General features: G+C 44.2%; 2 protein-coding genes across 5 annotated transcripts; one reads left to right on the top strand and one right to left on the bottom strand.

The window, feature by feature from the left end:
- The first annotated feature begins 67 nt into the window (after positions 1 to 67).
- Positions 68 to 7,774, top strand: LOC112068014 (zinc finger and BTB domain-containing protein 45). 4 transcript variants are annotated; one of them, XM_024135001.2, is made up of 7 exons: positions 68 to 168; positions 1,941 to 2,038; positions 2,257 to 3,327; positions 4,230 to 4,364; positions 4,590 to 4,739; positions 4,849 to 5,107; positions 5,269 to 7,774. In XM_024135001.2, exons 2-7 carry the CDS (start codon positions 1,973 to 1,975, stop codon positions 5,673 to 5,675), a joined length of 2,088 nt encoding a protein of 695 aa, XP_023990769.1. In that variant the 5' UTR covers positions 68 to 168; positions 1,941 to 1,972; the 3' UTR covers positions 5,676 to 7,774. The 4 variants fall into 4 exon arrangements, with proteins under 4 accessions (XP_023990769.1, XP_023990768.1, XP_023990771.1 ...); XM_024135000.2 differs by having other exon boundaries at positions 1,938 to 2,038; XM_024135003.2 differs by lacking the exon at positions 68 to 168 and adding an exon at positions 732 to 1,101 and having other exon boundaries at positions 1,938 to 2,038.
- A 1,160-nt stretch (positions 7,775 to 8,934) lies between these two features.
- On the bottom strand, positions 8,935 to 14,753 carry dla (deltaA). The gene is made up of 11 exons (XM_024134998.2): positions 14,257 to 14,753; positions 13,843 to 14,145; positions 13,502 to 13,562; positions 13,128 to 13,385; positions 12,253 to 12,313; positions 11,986 to 12,116; positions 11,558 to 11,727; positions 11,177 to 11,393; positions 10,212 to 11,028; positions 9,979 to 10,102; positions 8,935 to 9,855 (listed from the first exon to the last, which is right to left on the bottom strand). Exons 1-11 carry the CDS (start codon positions 14,308 to 14,310, stop codon positions 9,850 to 9,852), a joined length of 2,202 nt encoding a protein of 733 aa, XP_023990766.1. The 5' UTR covers positions 14,311 to 14,753; the 3' UTR covers positions 8,935 to 9,849.
- Positions 14,754 to 19,859: the final 5,106 nt, after the last annotated feature.

The raw sequence follows: 19,859 nt of genomic DNA, 5'->3' as shown, positions 1-19,859 counted from the left end.
TAGAATTTCACTGTACAGGTGGAGCTGATTCTACAATAAGCTTCAAGACATGGCAAAAGACAACTCCAATGGTGGATGGGCTATTTTAAACCTAAATAGACAGAATTCTTCAACTCAAGGGTTCTTCCTTGTTGTCTATCACCAAAGAAAAAGCAGAATTCATTAAAGGTAGACATGATATTTAAAATTCCATATAAAACTTAGTTTAGGTAAAGCAGTGGTTCTCGGATGGTTTTGCATCGGGACACAAATTAAACAAGGTTGTCTCAGTTGCCAGTTGCAAGGTTGTCTCAGTTGCCAAAATGCAATCTGGAAAACTATTTGTAATGCTATATTGATAGTAAATGTACCAATTATAACCTGGGAACAACAGTCCCACCTTTTTTCATTGTCAATCATTCCATGTTGCCCATATTCTTGATGAAGAATGTTAAGCTCACTGATTTGAGACCTCTAAATCAGCGAAGTCTCTAAATAGCGCTGTTAATAACTATATTGAAAATACTGTGATTGAAAAATAGTTCAGATGTTAAATTATTAAAACATATAGGTTCATTATCATTTCTACACACGTTCTAACTGGTTTTAGTAGTTTAAGTTCAGACTGCAGTATTCTTAATTTACAAATAATACAATTATAATATTTATTTTTTACTTAGACACTCGCGAACCATTCAAAACCTCGGTCGCGACCAACCAGTTGAGAATCGCTGAGCTAAAGCATTAACGTTACAATTATGCACAACATGTAGCTAACCATCCATATGCATACAGATCTGTGTGTGATTCTGCACAAAGTCTGTGCAGTCACTGGCACTGTGTTTGCAGCAGAAATATTGGAGGAATACGCGCTAATTCTAACTGTTAGATATTTGTTTACAGAAATGCATGCATATTAATATACTCGTATTATTATCGCTGCACACTGCAGATATGTAAATAAGGTAGAATAATTGTCGATAGACGAAATAGGTCGAAGACCAATGCAAGAAGGCTGTGCTAGCCAGGAAGCTAACTAGCTAGCTAACGTTAGTTTGTAGCTAGCTTGCCATTTTCAACCAGTGGCCAGCTAGTCAAGTTAGCCATGCTAATTGGACCGTGGTAGGTGTCAGCTTTGGTTATTAGAATTTATTGTAATGTCAATAAATKTCTAAAAACCACATGCTCGTAGTTGTTCATGCAAATGCACACCGAAGATGTTTGTGTGCTCACGAGACTGAATTCGTAAAGGAGAATGTCAACCTACATAACATTCGCTTGATAGCTAGCTAGCATATGGTAGCATTTACTGTGACAATTTGACAGTTATTTGCCTGTCTGGTTGCATAGATATTTTTGTCTGAGATAGGCCTATTGCCATAGCTATGTCTTACGAAATATAATATCATGATGCATTACATTCATATCATCGACATTATTGCAATTCACACATACCGCTCTTTCCACTGTCACTCAACCACACAAAAAGGGCTTTAGCTTGCTATGCAGGTCATTCTTTAAAAACATTATCATGCGCTGTTGTCTGTACCACGCGCCCACATATTCCCGCCMTTATAAATCACTTGTCTTGTCCAATCAGGCATGTTACCTGTGGTCATTTGTGTGTAACCTTTATTTAACTAGGCATGTCTGTTAAGAACAAATTCTTATTTACAATGATGGCCTTGGAACAGTGCCTTGTTCAGGRGCAGAACGACACATTTTTACCTTCGGGATTCGAGCTAGCAACCTTTCGGTTACTGGGCCAACACTCTAACCACTAGGCTATCTGCCCCATTTAGTACAGGCCACTGCCACCTGCTAATTATTTGCTATTAATTGTGATTTTGTACCTGTGGGATAAAAACAAAATATTGTAAGGATTTAGCTAGATCAGTTATATTATGTTACAGCACATACAATACTCTTGTTGAACACAATTTTATCTTTGCTTCCAGCAGGGTTGCACTGAGAGCTTGAGGTGACAGACTGCATGGTTAGGGGTGCCCTGCAAGACTGCCAAGGAAACCCACTCCACCAAAGCAGGTGCATCACTCAGGTAACCTCACACATCCTATTATACCTGCTGACACAGTGGATACAACTTCATTACCTCTAAGCAGCCCGATGAGTGTTTAAGGGGAGGCACCCGGCCCCGCAGTGGCCCATGCTCCGTACCCCCTTCCCTCCCTGCCTTCCCTCCCCTTCAAGCTGATTCAGAGCCGACAGACACTTTGCCAGCACCACCTCCCAACCCACCCTGTCCCTCATCCTTAGGCAATGGCTGCGGGCACGGAGACRGTGCACTACATCCACCTGCACAACTCCAGCCAGTCTGTTCTGGAGGCTTTACGGACGCAACGGCGTGAGGGCCTCTTCTGCGATGTGACGGTGCGCATCCACGACGCCTCGCTGCGTGCCCATGCCTGCGTGCTGGCCGCTGGCAGCCCCTTCTTCCAGGACAAGCTGCTGCTGGGCCACTCTGAGATCTCGGTGCCGCCGCTGGTCCCCGCTGAGACGGTGAAGCAGCTGGTGGATTTTATGTACAGCGGCTCGCTGGTGGTGGTGCAGTCGCAGGCCCTCTGCATCCTCACCGCCGCCAGCATCCTGCAGATTAAGACGGTCATCGACGAGTGCACCCAGATCATCTCCCAGAGGAAGGTGGCTGCTGCTGCGGCGGCCGCAGCAAGTGGCGGTGGAGGAGGAGGGGGGATGACAGCTGGGGTCCTGCCCAAGCAGGAGGAGCGGGGAGGGGGTAAAGGGAGGGACAGCGGTGGTGGTTGTATTGGTGGTGGTGGCGCAGTCAGCGGTGGTGGGGGTTACCAGAGCTTCTCGAACTTCGCCTTGGGGGACTGCGGGGCGAGCAACATGGTCACAGGCCTGGGCGGAGCAAACTTGAGCGTTAATGTTAGTGAGAGTGGCCCAGGAGGCGCCCTGGAGCAGGCTAACCCAGCGGGGCTGATGGCTCTAGCTGACATGGGCAGCCACGGGGCCCTGTGTGGGGCTGACGGGCTAAGCTCAGGGGCCGCCGGAGTCCTCATGAAGAACTCAAATTGCACCCAGGATGTGAGGTACAAGCTGAGAGACCTGCTAGCGGCAACCGCTAACGGCGCCAATGCTGGAAGCTCAGGGAATCTCTCGGTCGGCTGCAGCTCTGGTGTCAGCAGCGTGGACAGCATTGGCCGGGACAGTATCCGCAGCAACACGGCTGACCTCTCGGAGGAGCTCGTGGGGATGGACAGATACTGCGAGGAGGAGATGGATGGACATCACAGAGGGAGAGACTTGGACAGGGACAGAGGGGCAGGAGGACACAGCCGCAAGCAGAGGCAGCCACTCAGGCTTCAGGTAAGTTCCCAATGGTTACAGTTGTAAGGCAGGCAGATATGCATCCAGACATCATAAAGTGAATAAAGCAGGACTTCTAGACGGCAATTACCCTCATTGTGTCATTGCTGGGAATTAAGCTATAGATCTGAACGTGTCAGCAATAAACATAATTGAAAGGAAGTTGCTGTCCAGAAGTCTTATATTAGGCTATCCTCCTAGTTAATGTTCCATGGACTGATTAAACAGTGAACACCCCTTCTATGGGTCATTAAACATGTTAAGTCTTGGATGGAGTACCAGCTAGCACCTCTTTTTAGTTGTTGTTACATTGTACCTAAGCCAATTGTGTATACTCTTATAAAAAACGGTTCCAAAAGGGTTCTTCGGCTGTCCACATAGGAGAGCCTTTTTTGGTTCCAGGTAGAACCCTTTTGGGCTCAATGTAGAACATGTAACCCAAAAGGGTTCTTCAGACCCTTTTAGGTTCTAAATAGCACCTTTTTTCTTAATTTGTCCATTGAGAAATTGATATCTAAGCAATAAGGGGGTGTGGTATATGGCCAACATTCTACAGCTAAGGGCTGTTCTTATGCACAATGTAAAACGCGTAGTGCCTGGATACAGACAGCCCTTAGCCGTGGTATATTGGCCATATACTACAAACCCCCAAGGTGCCTTATTGCTATTATAAACTGGTTTCCAACATAATTAGAACATTAAACAAGTATTTTTTGTCATACCCATGGTATACGGTCTGATATACCACGGCTTTCAGCCAATCAGCATTCAGGSCTCGAACGAAACGGTTTATAATTGTCTTTTTACTGTCTTCACAATCCTGACCATACACCACAGTTTGAAACACCAATTTTAGACTCTATACTCTAATTGACTATATATTTTTCTTTACCTTCTCTTAGGTTCTTGTAGGAGAGGAAGTGGTGGTGAAGGATGAAGGAGTGCAGGAGCCGGATGGAGGTGTCTTCGGCTTGGAGGAGGGAAGACGTGTTGAAGGGCAGGAGGGCACACAGGAATCCATGGCAACCTTTGGCCAGGTGAGTCTTGTCTTGTCTTGTCCTAGACAGAAACTTGTTGTTGGAGCGTGGTGCTGGCAAAAAACACCAGGGTTGTGGGTTCAAAACCCGTATGGGCTGCATGTTCGGAATCTGTAAATTGTTATTTTATCATTATCACAGTTTTAGAGACTTTTCAAGGTTATGTATTAGGGTTAATTAAGTTAGTTAATACTCATAAGTGAATTTTGTCTCTCTGTCTTACAGGAGGGTGTGTTCTATGATGAGGCTGGAGTTTTCTCCCCCGAGGCTTTCTGGCCCCAGAACGAGCCGGCTCAGGCCATGTCCTTCAACCCCAGAGGAAGAGGAAACAAGCTACTGTCTCCCCCTACCTCCTCACAGTCCATCAACAACCAGGTCAGTTACAAATGTAAACATAGTTTTAAAATAGTCATTGCAACAATTTGTCAAATTTAATCATGAAAGTCGTTGGTGGCCATTATTTCAATTCCTGTTTCCCTTTCAGCTACTTTTTCAGTACCCAGTCAGCCAATCACAGCCATCAGCCTCATTCTTTGTGGGCGGACCGATGGTGATTGATAGCATGGCAGGAACGGAGCACAGCCAACAGGCTCCGGCGCCAATGACCCCTGCTCTGTCAACCTGTGGCACGACAGGCCCCTCCCCTTCCTCCCAGGGATCTGAGACGTCCTTCGACTGCACTCACTGTGGGAAATCGTTACGTTCCAGGAAGAACTACAGCAAGCACATGTTCATACACTCCGGTAGGCCACCACTTTCTATATATACTAGTTACTATCACTTCCTTTAAAACATTTACTGTTCGTGATTGTTGTATACACATGTTAAAACTCCACATAACAGATAGTCTCTCTGATACACATGTCATACTAACAGATCCTATTTTCTGTTGTGTGTGCCTCAGGTCAAAAGCCTCATCAGTGCAGCATCTGCTGGCGCTCCTTCTCYCTGCGCGACTACCTCCTCAAGCACATGGTGGTGCACACGGGCGTGCGCGCCTTCCAGTGCTCTGTGTGCGGCAAGCGCTTCACACAGAAGAGCTCACTCAACGTGCATATGCGCACACACCGGGCCGAGCGCACCTTCCAGTGCACCGTGTGCCACCGGGCCTTCACCCACCGCACCCTGCTGGAGCGCCACGCCCTGCAACACGCCCACCACGGGGCCACCCAGGGCCAAGGGCAGGGACAGGGCCTCCAGCAGACACCCAAACACAGCCCTCCAGCCCTGGCAGGGCCCTCGGGCATGTGCGGCCCAGCTGGGATGGGCAGCACCATGGCCAACATGCCCAGCCATGGGCCTTCCTCCTAGAGGGAGAGAGAGGGAGGAGGGCCCAATCTCAAACTGATCCATCACCCCTATCCTGGAGCCCTTTTCTGATCCGAGAGGATTGCTAGGTATGAGCAACATGGTTGATGCTCCATCTAGACCTATCGGAGGCTAAATGGAGTTTGTGCCATATTTCTCACACCTATGAAGCCCTTGCAGATATGCAAGAGGGAGTTGCCAATGATGGAAAAAAGGGGAGATAATTGGTTTGGGATTGTGGAAGAAAAGGAGAGGAAAAGGGAGAGAGAGGCAGAAAGCTGTTGGAGACTAATTGCTGGAGATGGAAGGGAGGAAATGTAGGAGGGGTGAGAAAGAGAGAAAGAAAAGGGGAAGGGAGAGAGAAAGCAAAACCAGCCACGGCTAGAAAAAGAGTGCAGGGTGATGAACCGATGAAGAAGAGAGCGAATTAATCAATGAGAGTTACCATCATACATCAAGACGGCATAGGAACACTATTACATGCAGGAGGCACTGGATGACCCAGGATCATATACCTCTAAACAGGAAGAGACAGGAAATGTATTAAGGACACAACTTTTATTTTGAAATGTGACAAACGTTTCAGCATGTTTTACACACCTCAAAGAATACCTCGGCGGTCCAAAGACAGGCATTATGCTACACRTGTTTAATAGCTACATCAAACAGCAAAACAGTGGGAACTAAAGCTACCTGAAATCCCTTCCTTTTAAAACATTACTAAAAAAAAATGCCATAATATTCCTTTACATTGTCGATATGAGTTTATTTGTTGCTCATTTGTGATTTATTGATGACGAAAACAATAAGGCAATGGATTTAAAAAGTGAAAAAGGATCTTTCAACTATAAGTGACACTTTTTGGGATAAATTAGAAAATCTGTACTTTTATCAGGCTTTTTAATCTATGTGTATTTACATTTACATTTAAGTCATTTAGCAGACGCTCTTATCCAGAGCGACTTACAAATTGTATGTGGGGTTATGTGTGCTTTTGGGGCACTTGCCAATGAATGGGAAGGTTTGTTGCTGAGAACTATAAAAATGTTCTCCAACGGCTTCATTTAATACTTTAAAATGTTTTTATTGTAATGAAATAAATCATGAGGAAATACAATCACCCAGAGTGGATTTGATTACCACGTTAATATTTATTACAATTTGACAATGATTACTATGCACARTACATTTTTGCACATTGTGTAATTTAATTCAGCTTTATATGTTGCCCTACCCTAGATATTTGACCTTAGAAAAATATATTTGCCCTAAGATTACTAATGTATATCATGGAGAACATAGAATGTTTTGTTTTTTGTTTCCAACTTCCCACCTTAAAGGTGATTTTAGATATGCAGTAAATAGACCCTACTAGACATAAAGGCCAACTAAGCCAGTGAGACCGGCAAAACCCCTTTAAGATCCCTTCTGGTCCTCACTATAAACTTTTACATAAAATGTCCCCCACAATGAAGAAACATTCTGCTTGATCAGGATGATCTCATTGAGCTAAGCACTGTTCTGCTGATTCACTAATCTCTATAATGGGAATCTGTTAAAACCCTGTTAATAGGAAGCTGACATGATTTATAGATCAGTTAAATCTGTTCTGCATATAGTTCAGGCCAACCCTTGTGAACAAAAAGTGATTAGGCTGTTCCAGAGATTTTTGTATCCTCAGCAACTCAAATGTTTCTAGTACATTTTGTCTGAGGTGGACCTGTGTACAGTACTATATTATGTGTGCTTAAAGCTATGTCAGAAGAACGCAACCATTATTGTAATGATGTACTGTGTTTTGCCTTTTTTTATTTCGCTTTCTTTGAGTGAAGGGGATGATAAATGTCTCTTTTTTTTCTTTTCTTTTTGCAAATTTGAATATAACTGCAAGTCAAATATGTCATAAGAAAATAAGTAATTTTATAACGCACCAATCATGCAATGTATACCACATGTTTTATGTATGGAAAAGCTAAAAGGCATGATATAACTTTTTATGAAAAATTACATGTACGTACTTCAATGGCTTTATTGAATTTTAAAACATGATTTTAAACATTTCAAACATTTCTTTCTCCAAATAAAGTATGGCTACAAGCCAACTTGTTGTCCTACAGTTGATTATTTGACCAAGAGGTATAGGGGGGTAAAACAAGCGTATGTATTCTTATCAAAATACTTTTGAAAATCTTCTTTGTTTTAGGTTTGGTTTTATCCCATACTAAAAACAAGTAATACATTTTGCTGTTGACCAATTTCACCGTTTTCTGTTAAGTCTACATCCCCTCGATCCTAACCAATTTATATGAAAGACAATATAAAATGCTTGCTTTTCTTAAACGCTATAGATAATCTTTTTCTTTCCAGATCAAGCATTTGAAGGTCTGGCTGGTAGTGCCGGAACTCTGGCCAGAAGGCATCTGTTACTCAACAACATCTGTTCCTGTTACTCTCTTTTTTTCCCAGCATGCCGAGGGACACACAGGCTCTCCCAAGGGTGGCCTTTTGTGTGGCCCCATTGTCAATTCCATCATTGTCTACTGCTGAAGTCTGTTCCCATGATGCCACGAGGCAGGCTATAGTAGTATACCCGCCTTTAGAGGCCAACCTTAGGGGTGACAATTTACAGTTACTTTATTGTGTCCCAACTTTTTTGGGCTAAAAACAAATATGATTTTATTCGCTAGGCAACTAAGGAATCAAATGTGTAGAAAATAGAAAAATGTTAAAGAATCGTAAATGGGTAATTCCATGGGGAAATTCTAAAATCTTATTTTTGAAGAATTTGACTACAGATATCATCAAATATTATTGTAGATGTATTATAAAGCATATTCAACAAGAAAAACATTTGGATAAGTTACATTGACTGGGTGTTTGTCAGTTTTCTGGACAGAACACCAATTTGTAAGTCGCTCTGGATAAGAGCGTCTGCTAAATGACTTAAATGTAAATGTAACATTCATCAATAGTTTTCATAAAAGGATGTTTTAATGCAGTAGTTTGCATTTATCACATTTTTCCACCGGAGAAGAAATCGGAGTAGTACATCTAGCGTGGGGACATTGTTTTTTATGAATAGCCCCCGTTGGTCTCCACGGAAACACTTTCAACTCCTGGCAGTGACCAACAGCATCGGCATWGAATAGCCCACCATGGGGTAGACAGGGGAAGACAACAGATGTTACTGATTAACTTTCCTCACAGAACCCAAAGAACGGCTAGGCATGGGCTGACAAACCACAGTCACACACAAAAAAAGTTGTACTTTCAATTATATTTATTCATTAAAAAACAGTAGCAGAGGCAGTAACAATAATAAAATGTTGTACAATCCCTCTTACTTTAAATAACATTTCTTTAAAACAAATTCCTTGACCTGAAGTGCCTTTGCAAATATCAGCATTAAAAATGTATTTAAATATTCTTAACAAACATAGCAAATATACAATATAATTAAAAAATAATAATACAAAATCATTAAATTAAATCATACAACTTTAAATCATACGTCTTTTTTTAATCATACAACTTATTTTTATTTTTTACAAATGGACAAAATCCGTATCGAAGCAAAAAAAGATTTTAACACAAAGTGTTCATCTCCAAAAACAATCAATACAATGTCATAAATGGTTCGGGGGGCTTTGAAACAACACACTTCAGTTTTACACAGTGATATAGTATACGTAGTACAGTCCTCACAGGTCTAGAGATTGGATCAGAATCCATGTTAACAGCCTTGTGAAGGACAGGCCAGTATGGCCAAACATCCACCTTTTGATGCAGTTCATGTGCTCAGCAACGGCTTGTTGGGCTAAAGAAAAGGGCTGGGTGCAAATGTTGCAAAAACTTCAAACCTACATTTCTGTTACAACCGAAACCGAAGACATCGTACATCACCTCTATCGTGACGGTTTGTCCATTTTCCAATCTCGTTATAAAAATCTTCGCTTGAGGTCGCTTCGAAAGGTTAAAAAGATTTGCCCCACCGGTTCCTATCCCACAGGCCTCCACTGCCTGCACTTATTTTCCAGTAGAGAACCAGCTCACTCTGAATATCAGTTAAACGTCTCAGTATCAGCAGCAGTCTCAAGGCGGGACACCTCCCCCTAGGGTTAGAGCAGCATTTAAAGGAGTATAAAAACTCTCCCATAGAGCAAATTGGTGGCTTGCGTTACACCTATGGAGACAAGAGAGAAACAAAATGGACATTACTTGTTGTTTACAAAGCTCCTAGGGAAATGCAGTGACTTTATCAAACAATTATAAATGAGGAAAAGTGAAGAGAAGTATCCAAACTCACCTCAGTTGCAATTATACATTCGTCCTTCTCCTCCGACATGACAAACACGGATTTGTACTTGGTGTCTGCACATGCAGACATTTCTGGAAGTTTAATTTCATTTCTTGAAGTTTCTGATGTGTCACTGTTGGAAGAGAGACAACGATCCATATTAGTCATCTGACATTCAAATTATATATTTAATTTTTTCATGTTATATGATTACGTCTATTATCTTATTGAGTGTTCTTTACCTTTTTAAATGTTTGCTGCGTTTATTTCTGCACTCCTCATACTCAAAACTCGAGTCCAGAGCTTGGCATTTCTCTTCGCAAGCTGAGGCCTCCAAGCTCAGCATCGACTCTTTGGCCACCTGCTCGTACTTCACCTCATGCACAAGGTTATAGTCCGCCGGCGGGTGGCGGCTCTTGTAGCTGCTCCGACACGACGGCGATGGTCCGTCCATGTCGGCATCGCTTCCGAAGTCCATTTTCTTGTTGATGTTCTTGACACCTGGCTGTGGCCCGAGCCCTACGACGCTTACCGATAGGTCCTTATCACTCCGGTGACAGTTATTGGTCAGGTTGTTTATGGTCTCACCTTCGCCGACGGTGGCATCGCCCTGGCTACCACGCAGCACCTTGTTGCGGATGCATCCAACCAGCACTGCACAACCTGCTAGCAGAAGCAGCACCAGAGCTGTCCCAGACCCCACCGCCATCCAGGGGATCTCCGAGCCTCGGATAGCTGCATGGTCTGGGAGCAGGAACTGGCAGTTGCGGCCACCGTAACCAGGCACGCAAGCGCACACATAGCGGTTGTTCCTCTCGTGGCAGGTGGCGCTGTTGTGGCAAGGGTTGTGCTCGCAGCGGCTTATGGGAGAACTGCAGTTGCGGCCCGTGTAGCCCGGGGGGCAGGTGCAGGTGTAGCCGTCAAGACCCTCCTGGCATGTACCACCATTTTGGCAGGGGTAGATGGAGCACTCGTTGCCAGTGTGGTCGCAGTTCATGCCTGTGAAGCCATCGGGACACTGGCACAGGTAGGAGTTGACGAGATCCACACAGTGGGCACCTAGTGTGAGAGCAGAGCGATTGGGAATTAATGGGTGGTCAATAATGTGGGGGCAGGCTGTAGTCTGAAAGGTACCTGTTTAAATTTAAAAAGTACATAAATTGAGATCTAAAAACACATCTGTGTAAGTTGTTCAATTAGCCCTTACCATTGGAGCATGGGCTGGAGGTGCAGTGGTCAATCTTCTTCTCGCAGTTGAAGCCAGCGTAGCCGGTGGGGCACTGGCAGAAGTATCCGCCATCAGGGTTGTCGGCACAGCGGCCTCCGTTGAARCAGGGACCATCGGCGCAAGTCATGGCGCTCAGCTCGCAGGTGTTGCCGTAGAAACCAGGAGGGCAAGCACAGGCATGCGTGTTCTCCATATCCTTTGAGAAAAAGATTGAAACATAAGCTTAACAAATACATTCCTCCAAAATGCATTAGATCACCATCACAACAACAGTGCTATTCATGATTGCCCACATCTTCCTRATCCTAGTTGTAATTGAGTGTACATTTTAACACAATGATGTAATTGTACAGTACTTACAGTGCAGCTTCCTCCATTTCGACAGGGGTTCAGGGTGCATTCGTTGACCTCAATCTCACAAGCATCCCCAGTGAAGCCCGGTCTGCAGGAACAGGTGTAGCTCCCCTGGCCAGTGTTGCTACAAGTRGCTCCATTCATACAGGGCTTGTGGTGAGTGCAGTAGTTCAGATCTGGAGGAGRACAAGCAGCACATGYGGATTAGTCCATTAGTCCCATTGGAACATATGGCAGAACAACAACAGCAGCAGCCCAGCTAATGTCTTTCTGCCACTCTCACACTTTTTTCTTACACTTTTTCACATTTTCTCTCACAACACTATCTCTTTGTCTCTGTTTGTGTCATCTCTCTAAATCCCCCCCTCACCCCCCTTCTCTCTCTCTCTCTCCCTCCCTTTCCCCTCCCTCTCTCTCTCTCCAGTAGGACTCACCTTGGTTACAGAAGAGGCCTCCCCACCCCTCCTGACAGTTGCACTGCCATGGCTGCTGGCAGGTCCCGTGGAGGCAGCCTGGGTAACGGATGCACTCATCACAGTACCGCCCTTTGAAACCCACTCTGCACCTGTCACACAATAATTACAACACATTGGTTAGAAACCCACTCAAGTTTCTCTTTATTTCACAGATTATTTCTGAAGATATTAACTGAGGAAGTGTTTTAATATGTGAAAATCATAGTTGTCTTTTCTCTAACTTACTTGCACTCCCCAGGCTTCTCACAAAAGCCGTGTTCSTCGTCACATCCTGGAAGGCAGAGAGCTACAAAGGAGACAAGCACGGGGTAAGAACCATGGCAAAATAAAAACACTTCTTACACATATTGCTCTTTGTTAAGTTTGGCTTTGAGCAACAACAAAAAACGTATTGCTTAAATCTGAACAAATTCATTAAAAGGGGGGCAACTAAACCCATTAGCTTTTTTACCAAAAAAAACACAATCTCCTTATCACGGTGGAAGAATATTCCGTTTAACATAGTGCATAGAGACAATGGGAGGGTGCACACAGCAAACTCTCTCTCTCGCTATCCCTCTTTCAGTATAGGCCCCTTTTTCATCGCTGTGGGTCAAAACTCTTTTATTCATTCTGTGCACACAACTCCCCCTAATGTCTCGGATTGGGGCAGATAAGAGTGGACAGCTGGTGAGTATGTTGCCAGTGCGCGACAGCTGCTCCATTGTCTACTCTCTCCCCGCAGCTGCCCACTTCAAACAATAGCTCACCCGCCTAAACCAATCAGCGGCCAACCCACTCCAAGAGTAACGAATCGGACGTAGCATGTAAATTTATGGCACGCGTGAGATTATTCCGAAAACTTTCCTCCGCCCGATTTGAATAAATAAAGTGGTCGTGTGTGTGGGAGTGTGTGGGCGCGTGGTGTTTTCGTACATGTTGCCTCAATTTTAAAAGGTCTATAGCCACGCCACCCAACATAAAAAGTTACGTCTATTTAGCTACCATAATAATGTTATTTGACATGAAAAAGTGCCTATATGTAAAACATGAATAACAATGTTATATCATATTTAGTCAAATATTTCCCCCAAAACACCTGAACATCAAGTTTCACTTACGTTCTGTGCAGTAATGGCCTTTCCACCCGGCGTCACAGACAATCTCTCCGCGCTCTCCACAGGTAAAGTGGCCGAAGGCATCGTCTCGTGGGCGACAGAAGACCGAGCAGCCATCGCCATAGTAGTGCTCATCACAGACAAAGCGGTAGGAGTACTTCAACTCGGTTCTTCCTCCAGTATGCAGGTCCTGAGACCAGTCATCTCCCACCGTCAGATGTCTCTGAGTGGTCATTGTGCTGATAACACGGTCTGGGTTTTCTGCAGATGGAAATAAGAACGAAACTTTAGCTAAATGTGTGTAAATGTAAATTATCCTTGACTAGATCACACCACGTAAAGCCAAACAACTGTACGGCAGTGTATTTTGATCCTACCTATCGAAAGATCGTCTTTGGAGTCGGTGTGCAGAGCTTCAATGATCAGCGAGAACGTCCCCTGAGGACATAAACAAATAGCATCATAAGACAGGTGGCCAACGGAGATGGGGAACGAGATAGGCCCATCTAACGTGTTCTCTATGCTAGAAGATAAAATAACATTTCGAGACGATAATAAAAAACATATACAAGACGAACATGTTTATGTATACGTTTAGTCTTTAATAGACCACTCTATATAAATGAACCAACTTGTACTCACGGATTTTTAAAGACCTCGTGACTAGAGGTTTATATGAATTACTTGTTTATGAATTAACCCAAGGCAGAGTACTCACCGGCCATGTGAAACCGAAGTTAATTCTGATGGGATTGGTGAATGAACTGTCAGACATGGCTTCCGGAACTTGGAAAGAGTTTGACCCAAGAACAGGSGTTATAGMGCCGCCGTAGTTACAAGGTGGCTCTGGTGATGCGTTTGGCTGATAATGTTTCAGACAGATTCTGAAAAACGTTTTACATTCACACTGTTGCTGATAAACCGACGTCAACCCTCCCTTGCAGCAGTTCATGTTGCCCTGAACCCCTTTCTTGTTCAAAAACTCCTGCAACTTCAGTTCGAAAACTCCTGAACAAAAACCCTGTTGAAATAATTGTATTTATTACACCAATCATAACATAGTTATGTGATGTAAAATTTGAAATGTTTATCAATTGAATAGTATGGTAACTGTGTTATGTAGTTGTCTTACCTTGCATATCAAGACGAGCATAACCGCAACTGTCAGAAGAATAGCGCGCCCCATATTAAATAAATACAAATAAATAAATAGGAAAAAGTCTTGGAGCGACTCAGCTCAATTTAAGCTCAATATGCCTCCTTTCAAATCATGTTCTGTGAATGAATCATTGAGCACGCTTCTTCTCTTAAGAGGTCTTCTCATCCGTTTCTGGTGACAGCCACGCCGATTTCATTCATGTCCAAGAAACAAAAAGTTAATCCAAAATAGATATTGGAACTGCCCTGAACTGTCCTCAAAATTCCGTTACAAGCGATAATCCCACTCCAAAAATGTTTTAAAAAAACAATTGACACAGTTCGTTCCCTGTGAAACGAAGAGGGCAACAAATGTAGGAAATTGCTTTTGTGTGACGTGATCTATCCCAAGGAAAGAGTTGTCACTGATCCAACATACTTCCCCGACACTTTCTTTCCTTCTTTCCTCAACATGAATTGTGCGTCTGTCTTGAGTGAAGGCCGCCTGCCGCCAGTTTTATATGGGCCGGCGCATGCTAGGGTAATAAGATGCAAATGAGCTACCCCCCCAATCTGGCTCAGGGGATCACAATGGATACCTCTCCAAGCCCCATCGTCTCAAATCACAAGCTAGTATTGGGTCAGAAAATTGAAAATGGAGGAATGTCTAAGTATTCCAGCAAACTGTATGGGACTGTCTCAGCAACCTGTCCTGGAATGACTCACTTTCCACAACATTAGAGATTGAAAAATGTAGCACATAATAACAAAACATAATGGCCAATTTATTTATTCCAGTTTAAACCAGATTTCAGTTCTAACTATATATCAGTATTTCACAGTAATGTATTGTACAAGTCTGCCTACACTTGGTGTTTAAGCTTATTTACACATGTAGATGGGGTAGTTAACTTGTATATTTTTATGTTAGGAAAGAAAACAACATTTATGTTAAGAAACATCTTCAGGGAGAGCTCTGAAAAAGCCAAAATATGTGGCGTGCCATGCGTAGTGTATTTGTCAAACCCTGACTCGGTTGATTGTGCAGCATAACTCCACCCTCTTCAAACATTTTGGCATTTCTAGTTGTGGGAAAATCGAATACTTTGAATTAAGGCTTGAGTAATGAAAACATTCTCTGGCAAGGGTGTGTGGTGAGGTAAAGTAGAAAAAAAACATTTGTATGGGCACAGAGTTTTTCATTCGCTTTTCCTTTTTCATTCTGTGGAGTGAAGAAAAGGTGTGTGTGTGTGCGCGCGYGCGCGTGCACGTGTGTGTGTATGCGAGAGAGAGAGAAGGAGAGAGACATCCGCGTGGCCGTCCTGAGGGCACTTTGTTATTGTGTGCTGAAGGAATAAGTTTGCTCTCCCTCKCTCTGTGCGCTCAGCTGTATGGTAATTCCGCAGCACCTGCTCTCCCCTTAATATACAGTGAGTGAGCTTCCTTGGGCGCACGGCGCACACAATTACAATGTACCCAACATTTAGAAGAACGAGCCCCCTCCTGAACAAAACTCAAACAGTAGGTCAAAWATATATTTGGGTTTTCCCTCTTTGCTCGCATATGCAATGAATACTCTCTTTCTGTGTCCACGATGTGTTTTTTATTGAACCAAASTTAAGGCAGACTATTATTCAAGTAGGCCTACTTTTGTGTAACGGGAGGCAGAGTGGGGGTGGGGTATAGGGGTCTCTCTTAATTAGGTCGTTCATTATAAGTGTGATTTTCTTTTGGATAATAGCCATGGCCTGAGGTCCATAGTTACCATACACAGATACATTGCGTCACTGCTAAGATATGCAAGTCGGGGTGGTTTAAATTCCCTTTTATCGAACAGACAGAGTTGTTGTTGTTGTTGTACCTGTTTTCTATCYCTATTGACAACACAAACAGCCTATAGACAGAACGAATACATCGGTGTTGTTTGTGATGAGCTGTGCTGTGATTACGCAAATCATTCACATTTATTTCACAGTAGAAAGKGCGTTGTTTTTGCGTTAAAGTCTCTGAATAACTTTTATAGTAGTGTTCATTCCGTTTGGGTTTGCCATTTCTTCTCGGTGGCCATGACCCAGAAACAGCATGTTGCGTCTAACCATTGCCCAACATTTTTACCTATGGAACACTTTGGGCAAATAAACTGCGCAGTAGTTATACATGAGAAACTGCTTTCTCCATTGCACAAAACCCACCCCTATAGGCACCCATAAGAACTTCCCTCCGCATACATATTTGTATTCGGTTGCCTTGAGTTTGGCAAAATGCCCCCTTCTCTACTTTCCTACCTTAATTACTTTCCAAAAATGATGGCTACGGGGGTGACTGTTTAACTAAAGTGCTACTGTAGGGGGCTGTTGTAGTTTAACTCCTGCCCACCAGTAGCTGCTGCTAACAAAAAGGGTGACTCGAGGTCTGACTATTCATCCATTCTCTGTGCTTCAATTTTCATTGATTCTGAATGCACCGGTAGCCCTTGGGGATTCTCCGTGAAGGGCCACGACACGCCTTCAGACGCGGCCAGACCCTTACAAGCCATCTGCCACTACCCAAACGTCGTTTTTTCCTCTTCCCCCTCCCTCCTCCCTCCTCCCCATCTTCCCTCAAGCGCACGGGTCTATACGCCAATGTCCACTGGCTGGCTCTGTCTACATTGAACTGGAAGCATGTTAAAGAACCTGTAACGGTATGGCTATGCTGGGCCATATGGCGAGGGGAAGCCAGAAGTTTTCGTCCCCGAAGAGTAGACACCACATGGTAGCTCATGGGAACGTAAACACGGCGCGCATCACACGATATCGATCATATGAAGTGGTGTRGAGAATATGATTAGCTTGAATGGGGGGTTGGTGACTGTTACCAAGTGATCAGTCGACTTACTATTGATTATTTCTGAGCATTCAGACTGTTGGCACGATTCACTTCGGCTACTTATTGGTTCGACCAAAATCGTCTATTTTTTTTCCAAACTCTCATCTAGGCTATAGCTTCTGTCTCATGAAATATAAACGTTGTATGGTCATTCTTCAGCACAAAGAAGATTGGCGACTGAAGGGCAACTTTATATTTGTCTTATCAGGGCTGAGATAGGCCTAATACCAGCAACTCATCTTCTCTGATCGGGGTTCTCTCCATTTCCATCATTTCTGACCCGCCTGTTTACCTGCTGAAATCCTTGGACTCTGCAGGAGCAGCGCGGCCTTTGTGTCCAGATCAGATTACTATGGCCAGCTGCTTGAAGGGGGGCACAGGCCAATCCATGGGTGCCCCCTAGTCGTGCTGCTGTCACATTTGCATATGTTGTGGCTGAGGACGGTGCTGGGCTTAAGTTTGGGGAAGAGTGCCGCAATAATTACGCGGTGGCCCCTGAAGACGCACCCGCGCGTGTGTGTGGCGCGAGTAAGATGTGTGGGACTGTGTGGGACAGGAGAGAGGGGGGAGGAGGAGAAGGCGTCGAAGTTTTTCAAGGAGCAGTGGCCTGTCGCGTGCCAATGTTTATAAAAACACATCTGCCACGTTCCCCCGGGTAACGCCCATGCGTTGGCGCATCTGAGCATATGCGGYCCCTATGCATAAATCGATAATTCAACATCTGATCATTTGTATGACACATTTCCACACACAACAAATACTCATGGTGATATGTGATAGAATCAGTGCATAATCAATGCAGATATAGTGAAGTGAAGTACATGGAGTAGAAAGTAGTTTTTGATACCCCCCAACTCTTTAGTGTTGATAACTCCAATCATGACATGGAAATAGGGGCTGATTAATTATTGTATCATTCTAGTTTAGTTCTAATAGGAATTACCCCAGGCATGATCTTTATTGCTTTTGAAAAAACTATGTGGAAAGTATGGCYGTAGTTTTGTAAAGATGATCATTTGTAGTACCTCCGAGATTTTTTCAGTCTTTCTCATTTCTGAACCGGTGCAATCTGGATGAAATTGTCTGCCACAATCTATGAATAGAGATACCTTGTGAATGGGAAAGTGACACCTCTCTCTCTCTCTCTCTATTTCTCCCGTCGCTCTCTATCTCTCTCCACGACATCTGCCCAGCCATGAACAGATGTAGGCACCTGCGTTGTCGGCCCACATATGCACACATGTCCCTTTCAACCTCTCTGGGACCCGGATCAATCACAATGGGATAGACCAAGGGTGTGGTAACCAAATACTCCCGATCCCCCCAGGACACACGCTCTGTTAGAGGCATTGTCACAAGCAATATCATGTGGCCAGGCCAAGCAATCTGTTCTRAGACTGTTCATTTGAGAGATGGGGTTTGTAGCTATGTAATAAAGGGGCTATATAGAGTCTCTTGTTGTCGTTGGAAGTTGAAGTAGTAACACCAAGGCGTTTGATTTTCTCATGTTTTAGAGACTTGAATAGAAAAGCATAGAGAAGCAATGGAGCTGTATTCAGCCTAGTTTATCATGCTGATCTCCTAAGTGGCCGTTTGGGTAATTCTGGAGTGGSCAAGCCAGTGGCAGCAGCAGGCAGGTGTTAGTTGTGGTTCAGTARAGGAGGCTGAKGGGAACAACAAGGAACAGGGCGGGAGCAGGTTAAAGACAGAGGAGGGTTTTGTTCTATGAGGATGAGCGGGAAAAGTAGCCTGAAAGCCCACTGGCAGCCCTAGATAATAGSGATAATAGCCCTGTCCCTATCCCTCAGCTGCTACTGGACAGAGGATCCAAACACACCTGTTGTCTTGTCATCCCCATTGTGTGTGGATAGCTAGCTAGCRTTAGCACTACACCTCAGGAATGCTCCAGCCCCTTCCCTGCTGCACCAYGACCATTAGCCTCTGTCCCAAGAGGGAGGAGGGGAGCTTGGGTGGAAGGTGGAGGGGGGTGAGGGTAAGCTAGGCTACGTGGTGCGGAAACCAACAGGGGGGTTATAGAAGGGTGTATGGTGAGGGGGGCCGGTTTAGAAGCAGTGTCCTCTTCATAAGGGGTTCCCTCCAGGGTCTGTCCAGAGACCCCTGTCCTAAATCACTGCCCCTAGGGGGAAGGCCCTCCTTTGTGAGGAGATGGGCCTGCAAGCTGGGATGCCAGCTGCCACCTCTGTAGCGTCACAGTCTCCACTATGACAATGCTTCTCTCTCTGGTCACACTGGCCAGGCCAGCAGAGCCCATTAAATAAAGGACTTGGAGGGACTCATAGAAGGGCTGCAGGGCCACAACATGTTTTTTTTGGCTAAACGTTAATGATGACAAACTACCATGTGGGTTATGGTGTATGACATAATAACCTCTAGTGATATCGATTCKCTCTCTGTGGTGAATAAAATGGAGTGTCTGTAAAGACAGACGAGTCATGATTTGGATGTTATKACATCATGAGATAATCAATAAAACAATGCTATACAGTGGTTTCTGGAAGCTGTATTGAACTAGGGCTGTATTGACTGTTGTCTTATTCCTTTCATTGAATTGAATGGAGTTAAATGATAAAGGAAAACATTTAAGTTTGTAAAGTAACCATTACAACACATGAGAAAAGCACAGAACATTTACTTACAGTCCAAACTATATTTTGGAAGGCTGGTGTGTATCCCAAAAAGCATCCTCTGATTTGAGACTTTGAGACTAAC

The sequence above is a fragment of the Salvelinus sp. IW2-2015 genome, unplaced genomic scaffold, assembly GCF_002910315.2.
Source record: "Salvelinus sp. IW2-2015 unplaced genomic scaffold, ASM291031v2 Un_scaffold19, whole genome shotgun sequence".
Taxonomy (NCBI): domain Eukaryota; kingdom Metazoa; phylum Chordata; class Actinopteri; order Salmoniformes; family Salmonidae; genus Salvelinus; species Salvelinus sp. IW2-2015.
This window is presented reverse-complemented; position numbering and strand designations above follow the sequence as displayed.